We start from the raw sequence: 21,770 nt of genomic DNA on the forward strand, positions 1-21,770 counted from the left end.
GTACTCTTTGATGACCATTTGGGCACTCCAGTGTGAAGGCTGTCTAAGAAGTGGGCAACCGCAGTCCTGCAGAGGAGCGTTGAGAGCTGCAGCTAGTTACAGCGACCTCACCTCAACTTTCAGAGAAGGCGGCGATCGGGTCACAGCTTCTGACAAAACCATGACTGAAAGTGTGACTTTTCATTTCCAAAAGGAAGAACACGACATGCCCCTTTGTAATGGAGAAGATTCATCCGGTCTTTATGTTTTTTTGCTAGTCGCCGGCTATAATGTGGGCACTAAGCCACTGAGACATCTATGTGGCGTTGTAAGCTGAGTCACAGTGAGGATGAAAATAACACCCTTTGAAATTGCCCCCACTTCTCAAAAGCGTGTTTTGGTTGGAGAGATGTCACATCTCTTCGCCCAGCATAACAGGCGAAGAGATGTTCGCTTTCTGACAACAAGAGACATTTTTTTTCTTAGTTTCCTCAGCTCACACATTTAACCCAAGAGCAGAGTCTGATAGTCTGCAAGATAAACCTGGCACAGCAGGAACCAGTAACAGTGGAACAAAGGAAGCTGAAACTTGTGTAATGGACTCACAAGACGTGTTTCCATCAATGTTTTCACGCGCATTTTGAAGTATCGTGTTAGAAAATGTTGATGGAAATGGGGAAAATTCTAAATAACTTCTTTAATTTCACAAAAGTTGTTACACTTGAGGTGGTTTTTGACCTTTCAGAGACAGAGGGAATGCAGAAGCAGGGAGATAAAAACACGTTTGCCGAATAAGTTCTGATGTAGTGAACCGTATCATTCATTGGTAGGTTTGTGTCTTATCAGAGGTATGAAACTCAGAGAAATTAAAAAGTTCAACCTCCTCCAGCAGAGAACTGTAGCCTAGAGTGGCCTGCAAGAAGCACTTCAGGCTGGGATGGGTGGAATCTACTGGTAATGGTGGAAGGCTTGGAAAATATCTAATCCCAAACCTCCAGCTCAGAAAGGCAGGCTCTCTCCATTTTTCCAAAATATGTGCTCCATGGTAGTTTGCAACCTGTACTTCTGAAGAAATTACACTTTGTGTAGCCTGGTTGATTCACCTCAAACCAATGAAAACACACCTAATTCGCATTATTTCCAAAGTTTGCTTAAAATTCGCATGACGATTGGTTGGAATCACAGTAACTGAAAGCAGGAATATCTTGACTGACTTTGCTGTCCAACTTAAATTTTTATTAGCAGAAAACAAATAGGAAGAACTATTTTGGATTATCTAACTACTTAAGTTATTTAAGTTACCAACACATTTACACTGTGGATAAAAATGTTTGCTTCTGCAAATCAATCACGATCAACAACATTTTGCTTTTTTGACAAAAAATGTCAGTGAAGAAAGATTTCTGCAAAATGATTAAGTCAAAATGTTTCACATAGAAGAAGTGATTGCATAATTATTCATAATTATTCACCCCTGTTTCTAATTTTTTTTGTCATTTGTAGAAATGTTTTGACTTTGAAACTACTGACATTTGCTGTTTTTTAGAAGCCAGATTTTGTTGATCGATCGATCGATCAATCAAGCAATCAATCAGATTTTACTTGTATAGCACCTTTCAGCAGCAAGGCATTTCAAGGTGCTTTACATAAGTCATAGAACACACTATGATTGGTTTATAAGAGCAGCAAAAGAGTCAAACATCCACAGAGTTTGTACTTTGTATAGACACTGTAGCTTTATGTTTTAAATGTATCACTTTTGGCCACATGAGACTAATGAAAGTGTACTGCAGCATTTATTTATTTTTGTTTTGTTTTGTTTTGCATATAAACTTTTTAAAGATAATTGAATCAATTGTATTTTATCCAATCATGCTTCTTTGGAAACACTCTAAGTGTTTTCTTGTAACTTTTGTACTAAAATTTGGAATTGCCAACTCCTAGAACTTCATGGAAGCTCTGACCTGAGATCCACTGTATGTCCTTAATGATTTGTTATAGCTGGAGAAATGAAAGGGATTTTTTTTTTTGGTCAAATTTTTATATCATAAAAATATCTGTAAATATGTTGCAATGTTTACGTGCCCGAACTCTTATTGACTGCTACAGCTGATATGAGTTGACCTGAGTAAGTCCCGCCGGTCCTCCAGCTTGCACCTGGAACACAGTGAAGTTAGATTTGGTGATTTAATTTCTGACTTAAGAGGTAAATTGGATGTGCCACATTTCATTTTGACCTTGGACATTTTTATGGAAATTAACATTTTAAAGGGTCTGAAGAATTAACTAGAAACCGTCGAGATTCTACTGAGTAGGTATAACCAATCTGAATCATTTTCTTGGCTGCAGGCTCACTGTGTGTGTAAATACTTGGAGATTTAGAGATATTCCACTGCTAACACATTTTACACTCAAGATAAGAACGATTTTTCAAACTTGAGAGGTCAAAGGGTGATTCACCCTTGAGCAAAAATGCTCAACAAACACATTACTGTGGTCATAATGCCAAAACAGAGGCATTAAACTCAATACTTTGGACATGACTTTGAAAACAACAAACCTTATCAATTAAAGGTTTGCATATCAGCTCTCCTGGGAGCAGCAATCAGCAGATTAGGCTTTTTCTTGAAACTGTAAATGTGGAAATTATCCACCACTCTCAGCACCGTTGGGACTCATCAATGAGGAATTTAAAGATGTAGACCAGCAGCTTCTTGCCATCGACAACTTGTCTCTATTTGTTGATATTTTTTGGGAGTGGACAAGAATTTTTAACCCATAGTAGTTCAGAATTACTTCCTTCCTATTATTGAGCTTTGCCACATATGTAGTGGCTTGAAGAAGTATTTAATATTGGACAAAGACAACCTGAGTGAATGAAAAATGTTTTCATATGATGAAAAATGTATCCAAACCAGCCTGGTTCTACAGTTTGTTAAATTTCACCCACCATATTGACTCATGACTTTGAAATTTAACACATTTTTTATTATTCTAGCTACACCCAGGTCTGACGACTATGGAGCCCCTACGGTAACATGGGTAGAATTTATTGTTTCTTATACATCAGGTTATTTCTTGCAGTGTTGCCAACTTGGTAAATTTGTCGGAACATTTGGCGACTTTTAGGAACTTTTTTTCTAAAGTGACTTACAACTTTCTTCTCTTATTGGAGTTCAGCCAAACCATTAACATTTCTAGATAATTTATTTTATAAAGTTTATTTATATATAAACATATTTTGAGCACTCCTAATAATTTTTTCTTTTGCCCAAGATGATATTCCGTTCTTGCGCTGCCTGGATCGCACACAGTCACATATGCAAATTAGGCAATGACATCATCTAGCAACTTCTAGGACAGCAAATAGCTACTTTGCTTGGCATCAGTGCTTTCTTGTGTGCAGTGGATACTCCAGGTCACCATACAAGCAATTTAAACTCAGCCTATAGAGGAGAAGAATAAATAACTTCCTGAAAATAATTTGTGTGACAGTGTCATCCAAAAATTTGAGAAAAATGAGGTAAATTATATCTCTCATCTAAGAGGAAAGAAACTCGGTTAAAGCTGTCAATGAACAAAAATCGTACTTTCGCTGTACAATTTACTGCAGTTGATGGAACCATGAACTCTTATCTCTACTGCTGAATCTTGGAGGAGAATTTCTGGCCTTCAGTTTATGAGCTTCATCTCAGCCACACTTGGTCTGAGGATCTGAGGTAAACTAGAAACCGTTTCTCTGAATGAAGGAGAACGTTTATGGAGAGCCCTCGCCATCGCCCTCACCAAATTCAACCTCCATGCCCTTCAGTGTGGATGAATCAAAAGCATTCTGCAAAGAACAGCAGGTCAAAATTCCTCAACTGCGATGTGACTAAATGTACTTAGTTTGGGAAACAAAATACTTTTTTATGTGTTTTAACCTTTCATCTACACAAAAAAACTCTGTTTAATATCACTAAAAATTATCATTTATGAAAAGTCCAACCAAAGGTGAGACTTGACATAACTCTGTATTTATGTTTGCATGTGTTCATGGCAAAATGGAGATGTAGGATCCGTTCTATATATTGGCAACAAATAATGTGCCATTATCTCCACGTACCTTCTTTGACACAAGTCCCAATCAACACCATCTTGTGTTTTATTAACCTTGTATTCTAATACGCCATCTAGAAGCAGTTCAATCCGTATGTCTGTCCACACAAATGATGTGCCATGTTTAGTTCCTAACAGGACGTCGTGGTGGTTTTGAAGCATTCTGATTGGCTGATAGATTTCAGCTTTGCGATACAGCAGAGGTTGACTTGCATGTATGAGAGTACACACAAGGAGCCACACAGAATACAAACATGGGGGGGAAAAGATGACAGACCATCATTAATTTGAGCTCATTTGGAGTTTCTCAGTATGCAGGATGTTGTAAGGCATTTGCGTTAATGAGCTACATCATTCATGTGAAATGATGGCACAATTAGGAAAACAAAAGTGCAAGGTGTGACAATTTAAGCGAATGTGCTTCGTCAGTGTCTTCAAACAACACCTCAGAGACGGCAAAGGCATAAAAGCTGGCTGGCGTGAACGTCAAAGGCTCCAGGGGTCGGGATTTTCGCCGACGGATCCCCGCCTTGCTACTCTGCACCCCGGCTACGCTCCCACAGGAATCCCCCGCCGAAACACCGGCAGGGGGATGAAATTAAAGCTGCTGAATTCAGATATTTTGATTTATGCCCATGAGCATGTTCACGTCTTTTGAGAGGCACGTACGTTAACGAAACACCATCTGAAAGGTGAGAGCTGGCTGCCGAACCCCAGGAACACCCAGCTCTGTCTTTTCCCCCCTCTCTAAAAATCACTCACATCACGGATCAGGGGGTTTATATGAAAGGAGGCTCGTAGCAGAGCAAGAGCTATATGTATTTAGTTGAATAAAATCAAACTTCTTTGCTTTTGTATCTGCTTTCTTCTCATGTTTCCTTCCATTTCCCTGTTTCTCTTTTCTTTTTCTTTTTTTCCTCCTGCAGCTTTAACTTTTTTAACCCAGCCCAGCTCAGGCTTTCTCCTCCTCGTCTTACACAGCTCTGTCAGCCTCATTAGTTATACCAGGCTGTGCAGCGAGTGGGATCTAACCACTCAGCTTAGCATGTAATGCAGCTTTAGTGAACTAATGAAACCGTAATTACAAAAATAATGAGGAGCACGCAGCACCGTCCACTGACTTTCGGACTGTTTATTTGAGCGAAGGAACAAGGAATGAATCCTCTTCATTTTTTTTTTACGGACTTCTGATTCTTGTCCTGTCATACTGTATATATAACCAGGCCACAAACGGGCCTCTCTGTTCTGTGAATTTCAGACTTCAGGGAGCATTTTACCTGGTATTGCGTTCTTGTATGATGCATTGTTGATGTATAACGAGGAACTATGTAGGCTACGGTCCATTTCCTGCGCTACTTATAAACTTATTGTCCCCAGCGGGCCTCATTTAGCTAAGCGTAGGCAATGTTGGGCCACGTTTAGTATCTGGGCAACACTTCGTTCAGCGAAGCGCAGCAGAAACAACAACATATTACAGTCATGTCGGAAACTTTACCTGGATATGCACAAAAGTTGAAAGACATCCATACTCCACTAATGACTACATTCCCACGTTAATTTCCCTGTTGCGAACTTCAATATGAGCCCAATAATGGGTTTTATTTCAAAGACAACCACAAAGGGTAAATAATATTGAAGTAAAAAGTAAAGGATACATTTAAAAAAAAAAGAATTATGAAGAAAAATTGGAGAAATGTGTGTTTGTGTTTAGCCCCCCTGCTTGAATAACATCTTCTGTTGAAATTACATCTGTAAGTCTTTTGGGATATACAGTAAGTCTACCAGCTTTTGTTGGCTCTTCTTTGCAAAAAAAATAAAAATAAAATAGTCTAGCTGATTCAGGATCAGATGGAGAACATGTGTGAATGTTCTTTTTCAAGTTTTGATGCAGATTTCCAAGTCAAAGACATGAATATCATTGTAGCTCTGGCACATACTGAACGGTGAACCTGATTTATTTCTCCAGTCGTCTTCCTGACATGACCTCTTATCTGTCCTTTTAATTGCAGCTACACACAGACTTGGATGTGGGCAACAAGAACATCAAATATGTCCTGGCAGGCGAGGGGGCAGGCACCATCTTTGCCATCAACGAGTTAACAGGTGATATCCACGCCATGAAGAGGCTGGACCGCGAGGAGAAAGCGGAGTACACGCTAACAGCCCAGGTCATTAACGCCGACACAGACGAGCCTTTGGAGCCACCGTCCGAGTTCATCATCAAAGTCCAGGACATAAACGACAATCCGCCACAGTTCATCGAAGGACCGTATCGCGCGTCTGTTCCCGAAATGTCTGCTGTTGGTAAGTCACAGTTGACAGACCTAATTTCCAACCTCTTGCCTTGTATGGCAGCCCTAATCAGTGCGTGAGATTTCTAAGACTGCCAATCTCTAATGGGCTATCTCACAGAAATAATGAGAGAATCAGAACAAGAGGGAAGAAGTGTGCCTATTTACATGCGTGTCTGTGATGAGCATTTTTAGCAAGGGAAAGCACAAGAATGATGAATCGAGTCAAATCTCTGAGACTTCAACCCACAGCTCAGTGCTGGGACCTCGCAACTGGGGTCAAGATCAAACCCAGTTCAAAGTTGGTCCTCTGTAAACAGCTTATCTACAAAGACATGCAAATATGCAAAACATGGCCAAAATGTTGGCACTACGGCGGTTGTGCTGAGACGCTTTCCACTGTGAGTATCCATGCAGGTTAAGGTAGAGTTAGTGTTTGAACCATTAAAATAAGCAATTTTAATTGTGTTTAGAAGGCATCTCTGACATTTAAAGATTCCAGCTGTTTGTGGGCGGTTGCCATCAATAACTTCCACAAAGACCAAGTGTCTCCTGTAATTACAATCCATGCTTTTCTAGCAGTGGTTAACTTTATACAGTGCCTTGCAAAAGTACTTTGAAATGTTTCACATTTTAACATATTGGTGGTTGTTATGCGTTACAATTGTGCTGTGCATATTTATTCAGCCCCCTTTATTCTAAGTTCATCTTCACACTCCTCAGTTATTTGTAGAACGATTTGAAGTACCACCAGTGTTACTTGTACTGTTTACGAACTATGACCTACCAGAACACCACTATGCTAACTGTTAATGTAGCGATAAAGACATAGCACATCACCAGTTAAATAGGAACTCTACAAATTTGGGATATAGATTCACACCTATTGTCTCAGACCCAGTACACACCTAGCCAGATATCTGGAAAAATAAATACACTTGCGCTTTGGACTTTTAGTGCGTGCATTTTTCCTTAAGGTGATATGATGAAGCTGCTATTGGCAGTGGTACAAAGACTGGTTTTTATGTCTGGACCGCACAGAGGTAGAACTGTCTGTACTCAACAACAAAATAGCCTGAATCATAGTTTGTGCAGCTGTAGGAGGCCTTCTAATGGAAAAGCAACCTAAATGACGGTATAGCTATAGAGTACCATTACACAACTGCCACATAAACCTGTAGATATGTCCCTTTAGCTTCCACCACTGTATCACCTGCTAATGAATTCCTGCATTTACATGACCACTGTAGGATGATAATGTGTTGCTCATACAGGCGAGGAAGAACTCCCGTCATTGGATCATTTTGCTCTTTAGTTTTGCTTCAGTGTTACCTCACCACTGACCCCACAGGGGCAATGGGTCTTGTAGAAAAATGTTTCCATCAGCAGGAAAAAGGCGATCAGTGCATGTCTTGATGCAGTTTTGACATTGGAGGAGCTCGGCGAGAGAACTGAGGTCTGTTGCCTGGCGTTATGCGCTTGTTATTGTGTTTCTTCATTGAGCTGCCTCTTGTAACCTGTCATGGAGGTGACATAACATGCTAGGGCAGATGGTTTTAGGTATGTAATGGAATCTGTTTGGGTAAATCCCATCTGTACGATGCAGCCTTTTGCATGAGTTCTACGAGACGGCGGTGATTTAGCTCCGGTTTACTCCTGACACCTTTGGCTGATTCTTATTAGCCGCCGCTGTGCTTGGAAGCAAAAAGGAACAAAAGATGCTGTAAAAGTATCCATGTAAACACAGAGAAACAGTGAACTCTTTTTGTCTGAACTCTGCTACGTGATCCCCACTGCTCTAGGCTTTTGGATCTCGGGTTGAGCAGAACTCGGGCTCTCTGAGGGGTTTTGGCACTACAGAGCAGAGACAACCGTGAAGACAGGCTAGAGTGCAAAGTGGCAGTTGACAGCACTCTGTGATTTGCCGGTGGGAATAATGCATAAGAAATGGAAATCGGCATCTCTTTGTTGACTGTTGTTCCCTTTTGTCACTACTGATTAATTAAACATTCACGGATGCTCAGTTGTTTGCTTGAAAGCCTTTTTTCACCCCCCTCCTTTCAGCTTCGGGTTTTCTTCTGGTTAAGTTTTCATGTGCTGCGGCATTATGGGAAGACGCTCCGGACAAACAAACAAAAAAAGTCATTCATCTCTCCCGACTCGTATTCATAACCCACCAGCTTTCCTTCCAGCAGCATTTCCTCTTCATCACCGTCCAATTGAGAATGCACATTGGACTCTGCGGACTACTGGAAGTGTGTCGACCCATGTTGGGGACTAATAAAGTCCACGAGAAGCGGAGCCGGGATAAACAGACTCTAGTGAAGTCTGCCGCACGCAAGTTAAAAACCTCAGACAGAAAGCAGGGAGTATTCAAGTGTAATTACAGCATGTGGGAGAAGATGTTGGGTTGGCGTTGAGAGGGACGATGTGCCCCACCTGCGTCGAACTATCAAAAAATCTAATCCGAGGCCATAACGGCCCGCTTCTCCTGACGATGTTATCCACTTACAGAGCTTGTCAGCTCCACTCCAGACTTCATCAGTGTCTTTGGCCATACAGCGCTTATCAAGAGTGTATCCGCACGGTATCAGCAAGACCGAGACAAATATCAACGCCCACCTTTATCTGTCAAGGACTACAGCTAGATAGAACCTCCCTCCCACCCCCTAACCCACCCTCGTATTGAATGTCAGCATCCACCAAAGGAAGCGTTTCCCCCACAGCCGGATGAGATATGTGACATGGGCCGCTGAGGTTGCTGTGTTTCCTGTGCGCTGAGGAGCACAGAGGTTAATGGGAAATGAAGGAGAAAGACCTTTTGTTCTTCCTTTAAAAGAGCTAGTCGGATAAGACGTGTGGCTTTCTGTGACTTTTCCCTGACTTTCATCCCCCTGAATGGCGAAGAATGGAGGTGACTATCACTGTGTAGCACATCGTCCGTCTAAGTACAGTGCAACAAAGACGGGGGAGCAGAAGGGAGGAGTAAAGGCCATCGCTTCGCTTGAGGGGAAATGGTTTGCCGGAATAAAATTAGATGTCATTAGCGTAAGCGGCCTGGGTATATCTGCTATCAGTTGGTGTTCTGTGATAGGATCTCTTATGAGTTAATAATGTTAAAGGGTGAAATGGATCCAAAGAAAAAGAAAATTACTTTTTAGTTACGGAGAATATTACCAAATATTTTCTGGTAATCCTCGTTTACTAGACCCGGTTGATATTCCACTTATTGGTTTATTTCTGGCGCATTACTCTACCACTGGAGAAATGCATGAAGATTAATGACCCAGTAGAATAAAGCTGTGTCAAAATTAAAAATCCAAAACTTTCCAGCAGCCAAATTAGCTCAGGAATCTGGCAAAAAGTTAACTTAATTGGGGTAACTCTAATTAGTTTATCCTGAAAATGATTGAGGGTTTTCCATAAACGAGGTCTCAGGAAGGCTTGTGGGGCTGCCATTAACCTTGATCTATTGAGCTGCGTTCTGGAAGATTGTTTTGTCAGTTTTTTTGTCCAAAAATAGGGAATGCACCTTTGACACACTCCCTGAAACTTAAAAAGCAATGACTATCCATTTCAACCTTTATCTAATTTTACGTTTTGGTTTTGGTGAAAGATTTAGAAGTATTGGCGAGAAAAACTGAGATTTAAAAAAGTTTGAGTTTGTTCTCTTCGCTGGAGCCCTTATTGCAGGTTTATTATGTCCTAAATATTGACATAAAACGTCAAATTCAAGCTAAAAAGAACTAATGGGGAGAAAATTGTAAAACAAAAAGTGTTAAAAGTATGCGTAAGAGTCTTAATCCCAATCACACATTAGCCTTCTAGACTTCCTTCTTGTTGACCAACTACTCAAAGGTTTTGATGTTATTGAGGTTATGATGTTTTTTTTGTTGTAATATTAACCCTTAGATATTGTATGTATGTTTCCTGATATAGAGAGGATACAGGACTACTTCATAGTCACTTCAAAACGCAAGTGTGAATATAAGCATCTACTTGAAGAATTCTTAAGTCGACAGCCAAAACTTCATCTCAAAAGTCGAATCTTATTCAACTGGAAGCTTACAAAACAGCCAAGTAAATTTACGTTTTAGAATTTAAACATAAAAACTGATGTAAGGGAAGCTGAAGAGCTGGTTAGCTTTGCTATTAGGGTCTTAGCGGAAGTGAACTCACCACTGTTTATTACAATAAAAAAAAAGGTTACATTTTACCGTGAGATTTTTCCATAAATACAGACACCTCTGTATTTTATTTCAAGATCATCGTGCAATAAGAATCTCATACTGAACCAGGTGTTTTTCACAGAGACTCTACTACAAACACTCAGAAAAAAATTTGTTCTACAATATTTATTTACTTGCTTTTTAATTAGAAGTCTAACCGTGTTTGGAGTGTTTCTTTAGGTTTCCTAGTTCACTGTATAAACTCTACCAAAAGCAAGTGTGCTATATTCACATCTTAGTGATTTTGATGCATTGGCCTGTACAGTATATTGCTCCACACTGTAAATGAGGGACTTGTATTAATTCAGTGAGAAGGCTTTATCAATGATAAGCCCACGTCCCACATGCTAATTTAACCTTTCATTTGGAATAAAAATATTAATTAGCAGAGCTTTAATCACTTACAGAAAATCTTCCAATGCTGTCAAGCTCTTTTATTTATTTATTTTTTGTTGCTCCGTGCGTTTTAGACATCCAAGGTTCAGGTAATTTTCTCTGCTTCTAATCTTAAGGGAAAAAAAAAAAAAAAAAAAACGCTGTTTATTTCCTCCCAGCTGATTAGTACTTGATACCTCTGCGTGCTTAGCCAACGTTGTTAGCTGTGTGAATGTATTCATTTTGTATTTATGCCTCAGTGTCACTGCAGTTAAAGCAAGTTTATTGCTTACGGCTGCAAGCCCGCCCGTGATATTAATGTGTTTTCTTTGGCACTGATTGCACAGATCTCACAGGATTAGTGGATCCTGTTTTCCCCGTTAATGGGGTCTTCGACTTTAAGGCCAGTACAAGCTGACAAATTCCCTTGTATGTTTGTCGGCCATATGCCCGGAATTATGAGGCTCTGCCACCGTCTGCGGCTAACAAGCAGGGTTGTGATGTAGATGGAAATTACAAAGTCTGCTGGAAGTGATGCTTCAGGTAATTAGGAGGAGGTCGCCGGGCCCTCCTCGGTGCGCTAAGAGGGGGTGCGAATGACAATAATTGCTCCGCTGCGAAGCAAACTTGGTGAAAGTTGTTCTGCAGCACAAAAAGTCGTGTGTGAGAGAGACAGACGCCCCAGGAGTGTCGGGCTGCGAGTGCGCTTCATTATCAGGCCGATTAATAAGCGGGGCTTGCCGACAGATGGCCCGCCCTCCCTGAAACCGCAGCAAAATGAATACCTGCACCGAGGCGCGGATCCTCGCCAAAAGTGTCAGGATCCGGTAAATTGGAGCGGAGACATAAAACTGAAGTGACATTAATAGATTACCTGGAGTTGATTTGCATTTTCAGAGCTATTATGGGCGCGGGTAACAGGACTAACAGGCACGGCCGTCTACGGAGGATCTTAATGATGTTTCTGATTATGGTTTCATCACCACCGGCAGCTGAGAAAATAAGTAAAGGCTTGTCATCACAGATTTGGACGATGAATGAGCGGACTTGATCAAGGGGCGACGTATGGAAATGAGCAAGTTGCAGACCTTTATCAGAGCTCTACGTCTCCCCACTTCCAGCGCGCATCAGAGAGTGCACTGTGATCACCGCATTAAGAAAAACATCATTTTGAGCTGCACCATGTTTCATCAAAACTGGGAAATATTTTTTTTCGATATAAGCCCCCTCTGAACCTTTTCACATTTTGTCAAGGAGAAATATATTATAGGATTTTACGTGATGAAGCAGCACAAAACAGCACAGACATGATATTCACTAAAACCAGGAAGATAGAGAACATCACCCCAGTTCTACAGTCCTTCCACTGGCTGCCTGTAGCTCAGAGAATAGACTTTAAAATACGGCTGTTAGTTTATATAATCACTGAATGGATTAGCACCAATGTATATTTAATGTACCTGTTGGCAACAGATTCAATAAAGATCTTTTGCTAAGCTTCCAGACCTCTGAGGTTTTCTGGTTCTGATCTCTAGAACCAGAACCAAACAAGCAGCATTCAGGTTTTTGATCCTGTAATCTGGAACAAACTGCAAAAAAGATGAAACACTGAGTTCCTTTAAGTCAAGGTTAAAAACACTTTTGTTGCCTTTGATCAATAGTAAATGTTATATAATACATATTTGATTTATGATGATTTGGCAAAATGTATTGTTTATTGCCTGTTTCATAGCTGGTACTGATGTTTTCGTGGTGTAAAGCCCTTTGAACTGCCTTGTTGCTATGCAGATAAACTTGACTTGGCTTGACTAGCACTAATGTGTGAAGTGAGAGAAAAAGATGAATGGGTTCCATAAATGTTTCCAGTACAAAACGTTGGTAATTGTGATGTTCATACGTATTCAGCTCACCAACGGTCCATACTTTGTAGAAACACCTTTCGCTGTAACTGCAGCCATGAGTCATTTGGGGTTCATGTTGCTCGGTACACCATCTTATGGTCCAACAAATTCAGGAGACCGTTTCTGGATGGCTTCTGCAAGAAATCAAATAAAGGAAGAAACATTAAATAACAGCAATAATGCCCAGAACTGACTGACGTATTAAAATGGATTAATAAACAACAACCATGCCTCTGTGCTTCTGTTGTATCTCCTTGTTTGATGGACCTCTTAAAGCTCTCAATGGAAAAGTGAACATCACTACCGATGCACCACAGTCAGCTGATCCAAAGTGAGAAGCTAGAGAGCTGAATTTACTTTTAGGTTTACTCTTCACAGTATCTTTATGGTATTTAGCAGATTTTCCCTGACTTAGTCTGACTAACCAGTTTTAGGAAGCAGATCTGTCTATCTGTCTATCTGCTTTTGTTTTCACACGTTGCACTCTGTGTTTTGGATCAATAGAGGAAAAGCTGAGATATTTTCAGACCATTTCATGCTTGACTTGAGCCAGATGTTCTATAAATAAAAGCTGCCCAGATATAGTGAGGAACACGGCTATTTTATCCCGATCTCTCTGCGCGTCTTCAGCACATGTTGGCCTCGCAAAAGTCTGAGTCTGGGTGCATAAAAAGCAGCGTAGCTTGAGTAAACGGCTGCAGCATTTCGGGGTCACAGCAGCCCACCAGTACGAGAGCAACATTTATAGTGCGTCTTTTATCTACCATTTCTCTGCTGAGCTTTGGACCGAGGGCTAAGAGAGTGGGCTTCTGGTGTTTGTGTCTCTCTCTTCTCTGATCCTCGACTCCGGTCTGCAGCTTGGCAGATGGGCTGAGTGGCAGGTGGGTGTGGAGGGGGGTGGGCTCCTGGCCCTTTAACACAGTGGGCAGCTGGGGCTGGTGCTGAGCTGGAGCGCGTCTGATGAGCGGCGCTTCAAGACAGCGGCTGCGAATACGTTGGTGGGCGGCTCTGAGGCCGCGCGCGGGGGGCGAGTGGAGGTCAGAACGGTGAACCGGGCCAAGGCTCGTACTCTCTCAGGCCCAGCAGCCAGCGCTGGCGCGCCAGCCTGCTGTTTGCCACGGCCGTGCTAAATGGGGATAGGACAGGCCTCGGAGGCAGAGAGGAGTTAACTGACATGCTGGAGATTCTCTGTAAATAACCCACTGCTCCGATCTATCTCACCTCATTTGGCAACAGTATCTGAGCTGTGCTTCAGTGTGTACCAGTCCAATTCTGTGTGTGTGTGTGTAGGTGTGCATATGCGTGCATGTGTGTGTGTTTTGAACATGTAGGTTTAGTTTTAGCCGGCTCCGTATGTATCTGAGTTACTCATCAGTTAGCAACTTTCTTCTTGTCAGTAAGCTAGCTACTAATTCACGTTAGCTTTGTTTAATACTCATTTCACGGTGTTTACAAGATAACAGTCATGTATTTTCAGTGGGATCGCTTCAGAAAATCTCCTAATGCGCTAATAGTGGAACTAATTTTTCGCTTAACGTTTTAGCTAAATTTGAAAATGTTTAGCGCGCCTAGCATCCCCTAAATTAATTTCACCAGATAAATTCTAAAGCGGTAATTTACTCAGTTGATTTGTAAACTGTGTAGAAGAATGTTCGACTGCAGCTAGGCAATATGGCTCAGAAACTTATCCATACCTATAAAAACTAATCAATATCTATAATTATTGATTAGTTTTTTGCTGTAAGTATCTGAAATGTTTCCAAGTTGGTGGCCAGACCTTTACTGTTTTAGCTACAGATTTTCTTGGTTTTTATTCTTAAGATGTCATGAGGCACAATGTTGAAACCTGAGAATCCTGCTGCACAATTTACTCAACGGGTTGTTGCTAGGTAACCCAAGAGTGAGTTAGTAAACCTAGATTAGCTTACCGGGAAAGGTTGAGCAGCTACAAGCTTTTCATCTCTCTATATACAAGTTTTAAGTCAATTTGGGCTGTTTTTAAGATCGTTATCGATTGGATCGGTATTGGATCGGTATCGGCCGATACTAAATCTCAGCTATCTGTATCAGTATCTGAAGTGGAAACAGTGGATTGGTGCATTGCTTCCTCCAACTGAACCCTTAACATGCAACCAGACATTACAGACAATTAGCTTAAGACGAAAACGTGACAAGAATCTATGAAGAACATTAAAGTATTTTCCTTTATCTTGTCTACAATGTGCTTTATGTTGATCTAACACATACAACTCCGGCAAAACACGTTGAAGGTTGTCATAGCAATATGACAAAATATGGAAAAGTTCAGTGGGTCAAATACATTTGCAAAAAACCTGCAAAAGAGAGAGAACAATTAAAAAAACACATAACAGTCACAGATGCTCCATACCACACAAATCTGCATTACTAATTCATCAAATGTTATTTATTATCCAATGTAGCTCTAAATTATGCATGGAACATCATCACTCTTGGTCCAGACAGAGTAATATGAGCCCTTTAAAGCCCCGGGGGGAAGGTTTTTTTTTTCTTTCCCTTTGCATGCGGGCAGAAACACAGAGCAGAGAAGTGTCCCCTCCTGTGTCACATGCACATGTCCACTGATCCGCACGCCTCTCTCTGCATTAGCACAAAACTGCTAGCAGCTGCGGATGTAAAGACGCCGTCGCTCAGGTGTCACTTTTTCCCCGTGGAGCCTTCCCGACTCCCCCCAACCTCAAACATCCACCGCTTCATCTTTTCTTCAACTTCTCCCTCCGTCTCCTTTACTAAGCTAATGCTCTCTCATTGGCTCTTCCCTTGAGGGAGAACAAAACAGTAGCTGGCTTCTAGGTAATGAAGCCCTTCAGTGTGATCTGCATGAGATTGGCTCTCTAGCTGCCGCTGCCGCGGCCCGATGAATAGCAAAAGACTCTCAATGAGACTAAGGACAAAAAGGCGCCTTCTCCTTCGCCATAGGGTCGTTTTTCAAACAAAGCTGCCTCTGTGCTGTGCCCACAAGGTAAAAAGTGGAGGAAAAAAAATGAAATTGTGGGAAAATAATAAAGTTTATGAAGGGGAAGGTAAATGAGAGCGTTTATTCATGAGCGAGCTTACACACAAGCTCTTTTTTTTTAATGGCTAGGACAACAATGCGAATAACAGGAGCTGTCACTAAGGACCCCCTCCCCTCCATGTTGCTAGGGAGCAGATGTTATTAAGAGAATTTCTTGCACCAGGGTCAGCAGGAGTTATAAAAAAAATAACAATAAAATAGAAAGAATAGAATCTAAGGTAAAGAATGAAAATCTGCAAGTCGTGACAAACCGTAGGGGTGAAAACAATAAAATACGTTTTTATTTACGTGCACATAAGCTGTCACGGCACCCTTTCCAATTAATGATCTTTCTCCGAAATTTTCTGTGTGGCTTCGGGACGCGTGGAAGTCTCATCTTTCGCTGTCAGGCTGTCACACGCTGCCGATCGTTGCATCAAGGTCAGTTAATCAATCTGAGAGAGGAAAACAAGGGCAGAGCGTCCCCGCGTCATGCAGGAGAAGAGGAGCGGGTTGCTCTGGCGTGTCATCTGAAGGCTCCGTAATGCTTTCTAAAAGCCACTAATGGGCAGCGAGGGTAAAGGTACTTATGGAAATGATTGAGTGAATGCGGTAGCTGTCAGCTGGACTAATTTAAGTTGGCGCTATTTTAAGGAATTGAAATTGGGATTCATTCAGAAGATACTCTTTATTTCTTCAAATGAAAATGTAAAAGTACAGGTTTTCACATCAGAATTTTTTTCTGGCTGTTTGTGCAGTTTCTAAATGTTTGATGAACAATTTTTTTGTCAAGTCAGTTAATTGTTACTAAAGGAGATTAAGAGGGGTTGTGAGTTTGTGTTGTACATCGCCTCCTTCAAACATGAGATATTAATCAGCTAAAGTGCCAACATGGAGTCCTTCAGATATCAATCACATAATGAGTGTTCCTCACAGCTTTATGCATATGTACCTGCAAAAGACATTATGCATTTATGCATGTGCGATATTTCCCACATTATCAGTTGTCATCTGAATAATAGAGAGTCTGAGGAAATATTTTTAGTCTTGTGCCAAAACTCACCAGGTTCCTTTTTTTTTTCTTCCAATTTAACTCGTAAAGATTTGGCAACTTGAAGGAACTGATTGGAAATTGAACTTTCATCCCAAGATGGTCAGTTAATTTTTAAATATAAGAAAATATTGAACTGAAACAGATGACACCTTGTTCTAACACAGCAGAACACTGTGTTCTTTCATTCTAATACAGAGGAACTGCAGTGGATTGTCGTCTATTCGTGGTTCAATATTTGTGGATTTTTGTTACTCAAAATTATTTTTCTAAATTTTGCCTATTTATGGATTTTTCAATTGCGCATTTCTAATATATTTGATAGAAAATCCAGCTTGGGAAGCAGAAACACCTTGATACAATGCTGCCTGAAGAAACTATTGGCTGGCATTTGCAAAGCAGCCAATCTAGGATTGACATTTAATTTCCTTGGTGCTGATTGGCTGAGCCCCCAGATAGTGAAGAGTGAAGATATTAGCTTCTGTGGTAGTGCTGAAAGCATTTCCACTCTATGTATGAATGCATATTAAGGTTAATTTGATTTTGTTTGAACTGTTAAAATAGACAGTTATAATAATTTTTAGAGGAAGTTCCACATATTCTTGTATTTTGACTCTCTGTCTGTCGCTGAAACCTGAGGTATAAAATATCAAGTGAGCATTGTAGAGACATATATGTCCTATCAGTAAAACATTTAGTTACATATGAAGATGACTCCAGTTATTTTGCTTCTAACGAAAATAAATTACACTCCTGGATTGGCTGCTTCACAAGTCCCAGCCAATAGCATGTCAAGTACAACCTGAAAGTTATTTCCTTATAAGAAAATAGAGCAAACTTCTGCAAAACTCTAGTGGAGTCACCAAGGTTAGCTTTACTCAGAAACTTTTAATCAATCTTTATTGAGGTAGCTCTACTTTATGTAACATTTTTGGGCTTGTTTCGTTTTGGAAATCAAAAAGCTGCAGTCGTGAATTAGTGCAACATAAGGTGTACTCAGAGTTTAGCAACAGCATAGAAGAAACGACAAAACAACTTTTTAATAAATAGAGTTGCATAATTACAGAGGGAATATCTTCATGCTTGAGCTGTAAGGGAATGAGAGAGAAAATGAAATGCAGATTAAATGTCTCGTCACCATTGACAGGCTGAGCCAAATCTGAGAAGTGTACTTTTTACTTCTGCTTAACCAAATTACAGAGGTTCATTGAACATAAATGTCATAAAATATAGACAAAGCAGTTTGACTACAATTGATTTAGACGTCGAAACATCAGTGTAAACACGATGTATATCTGAGGTGAAACTACAAAAGTTGTAGCTTTTTCAAAACTTTGCTGCACTTGTTTGTCCGGTGTGTACCGCCGTTCACGCTGTGACCGTGGGAGGTAGGCACTAGTCTCCCTCGCCAGAACAATCAGCTATAAAGAATGAAAGATTCTCCAGTTAATCTGGTTTATTCCCACAATTCGAAAACATGTAGCTAAAGTAAAGTGGAAATTCTAAATTGTGTTCCCATTGGCTGCTGGATGTAAGCTGATAACATAAGCAAATTTAGAAATTGAATTTATATTGATAAGTTGGTTTGTTTCTTCTTTAATTTAAATGCAAAGTTTGGATTCCTCTCAGTCATAGACACTATATATTCAGAAAAGTTTGATGTAATAGCTTGAAAGTATTTAAGTTAATTTTCCTGTAAAGGTTTTCCTCCCTAGTGGGCAGGATTGCTGTAACGTTAGGAACCAAACATTTACCCGTGCCTCCCTTCGTGTCTCAATTGCTGTTTGATTTATCTACTCTTCTGTGAACTTTGATATATATTCTGACCATTAAATTGAAATCATTTAGTATGATCTCTATAACGGTCTGAGGGGTAATCCATCATCGCAAGTGACTGGTGAATTTCCAGAAAGCAAGCTCCAGGCTGTAAGCAAAAAGGCAAACGCAGTTGAATATGATAGAAGGAGTACAACGGTGATTAGGTCAGCCTTTGAGTTGCCCCAGACGGCAATAATATGGTTAGAATGATGTCTGTATGAGATAGCTGATTTCTGTTCTTACCTTTGGTCAAGGGCTGATTCAATCATAGAGGAACTGCCTCCGAGGACGAGAGGGCAGCTGGTCGGATGACGGTGATTGCAGCGTTTATTCTCAAACTTTACCATTACCACGTATTGTTTTGCATCTATTAAATAATTACAGTGCCTTGGAAACAAGTTGTTTGAATGGAAGAACCAAAAGTTTCTACTCAGTGTCAAAGGATGAGTGCTGTGCTGTCTGGTGCTGTTGAAACATGACATTCTTCGGTCATAAGCACACTTTGTTGCAGAAGTTTGGTGTTAGGCCCAACAGCTGAATTCATTTAGATCACATGGATCATGTCTTTGTGGAGAAAAAAAGAATCTAGATCATTGTCTCACTTAGACAAGACATGAACATGAACTGCCCATTACAGGGATATTATATGTGTATGATTTTAGTCTTGAATCCTTCAGGATAACAATATAACTTCTCATCAAAATTCTTATGGAAGTAATCTAAATGTTTTTCTTTATGTAAAGCACACTGTCATATACAGTGCCTTGGAAACAATAGCTAACTAGTTAGATATGCTAACCCTAAGCACTAATCATAAACATAAGCTCCACTAATGCTACACCATCCTGGTATTTAGCAGAAGCTAATGCTAAGTTGCTAAGTTCACCCATGCTGATGCCAACCAAGAACAAACTCAGAGGTTCTCAAACCAGTTCCTTTCTGTGAATTTTTGCCTGTATTTATGTGTTTGTTTGTGTAAATGTTATATTTTTCTGTATTCTTGTTTCCTTTGGTACATACTTAATATTTGTTCAATAAAGTTTCTTGAAAGAAACAACAGAGAATGTGAGGAGACAGAGCTGCTGCACAAACTCTCTCTGCTCCCGTTCAAAATAAGAGCTTGAGTATAAACGATTAACTAGTTGAAGAATTCTTAGCTGTTTGTAGCCAAAAGTCCAACACAGATGTCAAACTTTATTGAACTGAAAGTTTCCAAATCAGTCAAGTAAATTTGTGCTGCGGAATTTATCTGGGAAAGTTAATTCAGGTCAAGTTAAGTATGCTAGACATGTTTCAAAGTTAGCAAAAGTGTTAGTGCGCTAACCAAAAAAGTAGCTCAGCTAAGTAGCGCATTAGCAGATTAGCAAAAGTGTGCCCACCTGTGCTTGGAAACTTTATGTTTTTATAAGTATGAAAACTGAATTCAAAACCTCAATCTGTCCAAAGCAGCAGGGACTGTTTAACAGTGAGGACCGTCTGGGTGGGAGGTTCTCTCTGTATAAGATGCTACAGCAGGTAAACTGAGAGGGATCCAGTTTTGCACTTTCTGACCTGACAAATGCTTACTCATATCTGCGAAGATGCCAGGAAGTGTTCTCATCCTCATTCCTCAGTACACTGCCTGAATGCAGCTATTAATTATTCAGCAAGTGTTGTAGATATTTAATGTGGTGTTGTAAGGCCTTTTCTTGGTGTACCTTTCTGGCTGTGCATCCATCCTGCTTTGCTCCTTTTCCTCCATTTGTTGCTGTAGTTTGTACAAGCATCACTCCCACTTGAAGAAGACAGACAGACAGACAGACAGACACACACACACACACACACGCCCGCACACCCACACACACACACACACACACACACAAACTGGAGGTAGTGTTCAGTGGCTGTATGTGTGTGTGTGTGTGTTTGTAAAACTGTGTCAAGCTTTGGGCAATTTTACAGTACTGCACAGCAGGAGCAAGATTCACATGCTCTCATCCCTAAATGTCTACATTATTAATTGTCTTAGGTACCAACCATACTATTTAGATCCTGCAGGGCTCAGAAACTAAAATTAAATCAGCATTTGGTTTCAACTGAAAGTCATGACAACAATCAGGTATATGGTTCTTTTCTTCCACAAAGAACCATATGCCTGATTAAACTGCAAAAGAACAAAGGGGAAAATTCCTGATAAAAAAAGGACAGTGGTACTGTAACCACATTGGCAGGTAATATGTTTACTTGTTTGGGAGTAATGCTTCCAACACAGTCTGGAAAAGTTTAGAATTACTTTTAGGTGTTTTTCTGGCCTACACACGTATTTAAAAAGTTAATGGAGCATAAACATAGTTTTAAAGCATCAGATAACTCTCATCCATTCTCTAAAGGCTCCAACATACTTCATCCAAAGCGAACAGTCAACGGATCAACCGAATACTGGAAACAGACTTGTTGAACAGAAATATCAACATTGCTGTCCGAGAGCATTTTCGCTTAAAGCACAGCAACAAACTTCTGACCAATCACGCAACACTTTGCACAGAACTCTGTCGAAATAGTTCGACCCGGGCCTGGTGTTGAATTCAGCAAAATGCCTCTCTGCGAACAACAGGAAGCAGTTTTCGTCACCCGTCTACGTCAATGAGAACTGATTTTGGCACTTTGCATAAAGTATGTCGGGGCTCTGAAGGTTCCATCCATTGGCTCATCCGTTTTTCATACAGCCATTCAGTTACAGATTCCAAATGTGAAGGTACAACTGCAAATTTGTAGTGAAATGTTGTGGTTAGACTTAAGTGTAACTTCAAATCAGCAGCAAAACAACTAGGGGCGCACAGATAAATTCCCTTAATTCTGAGTTGGCAATCGGACGATACTTTCATGAGAAACCAATCTTAAAAACTGATCTTACCTACCTTTGTAAAGATCTGAAAACTCTACTGTCCCCTTTTGCTGTGCCTAACAGTGTACTGATTAACTGACCCCTAAAAACAAACCAGAACTTTAGAACTT

General features: G+C 40.5%; 1 protein-coding gene across 2 annotated transcripts in view; it reads left to right on the top strand.

The window, feature by feature from the left end:
* Positions 1 to 21,770, top strand: part of cdh8 (cadherin 8) — a 164,405-nt gene that overhangs the window by 57,808 nt on the left and 84,827 nt on the right. For both annotated transcript variants that reach the window (XM_015031409.1, XM_015031410.1), the window contains exon 3: positions 6,087 to 6,381. In XM_015031409.1, the coding sequence (XP_014886895.1) occupies positions 6,087 to 6,381 (295 nt within the window). The remainder of the gene's footprint in view (positions 1 to 6,086; positions 6,382 to 21,770) is intronic.

Source organism: Poecilia latipinna, unplaced genomic scaffold, assembly GCF_001443285.1.
Source record: "Poecilia latipinna isolate Pla-1442-1.1 unplaced genomic scaffold, P_latipinna-1.0 Scaffold206, whole genome shotgun sequence".
In the NCBI taxonomy this organism is placed as follows: Eukaryota; Metazoa; Chordata; class Actinopteri; order Cyprinodontiformes; family Poeciliidae; genus Poecilia; species Poecilia latipinna.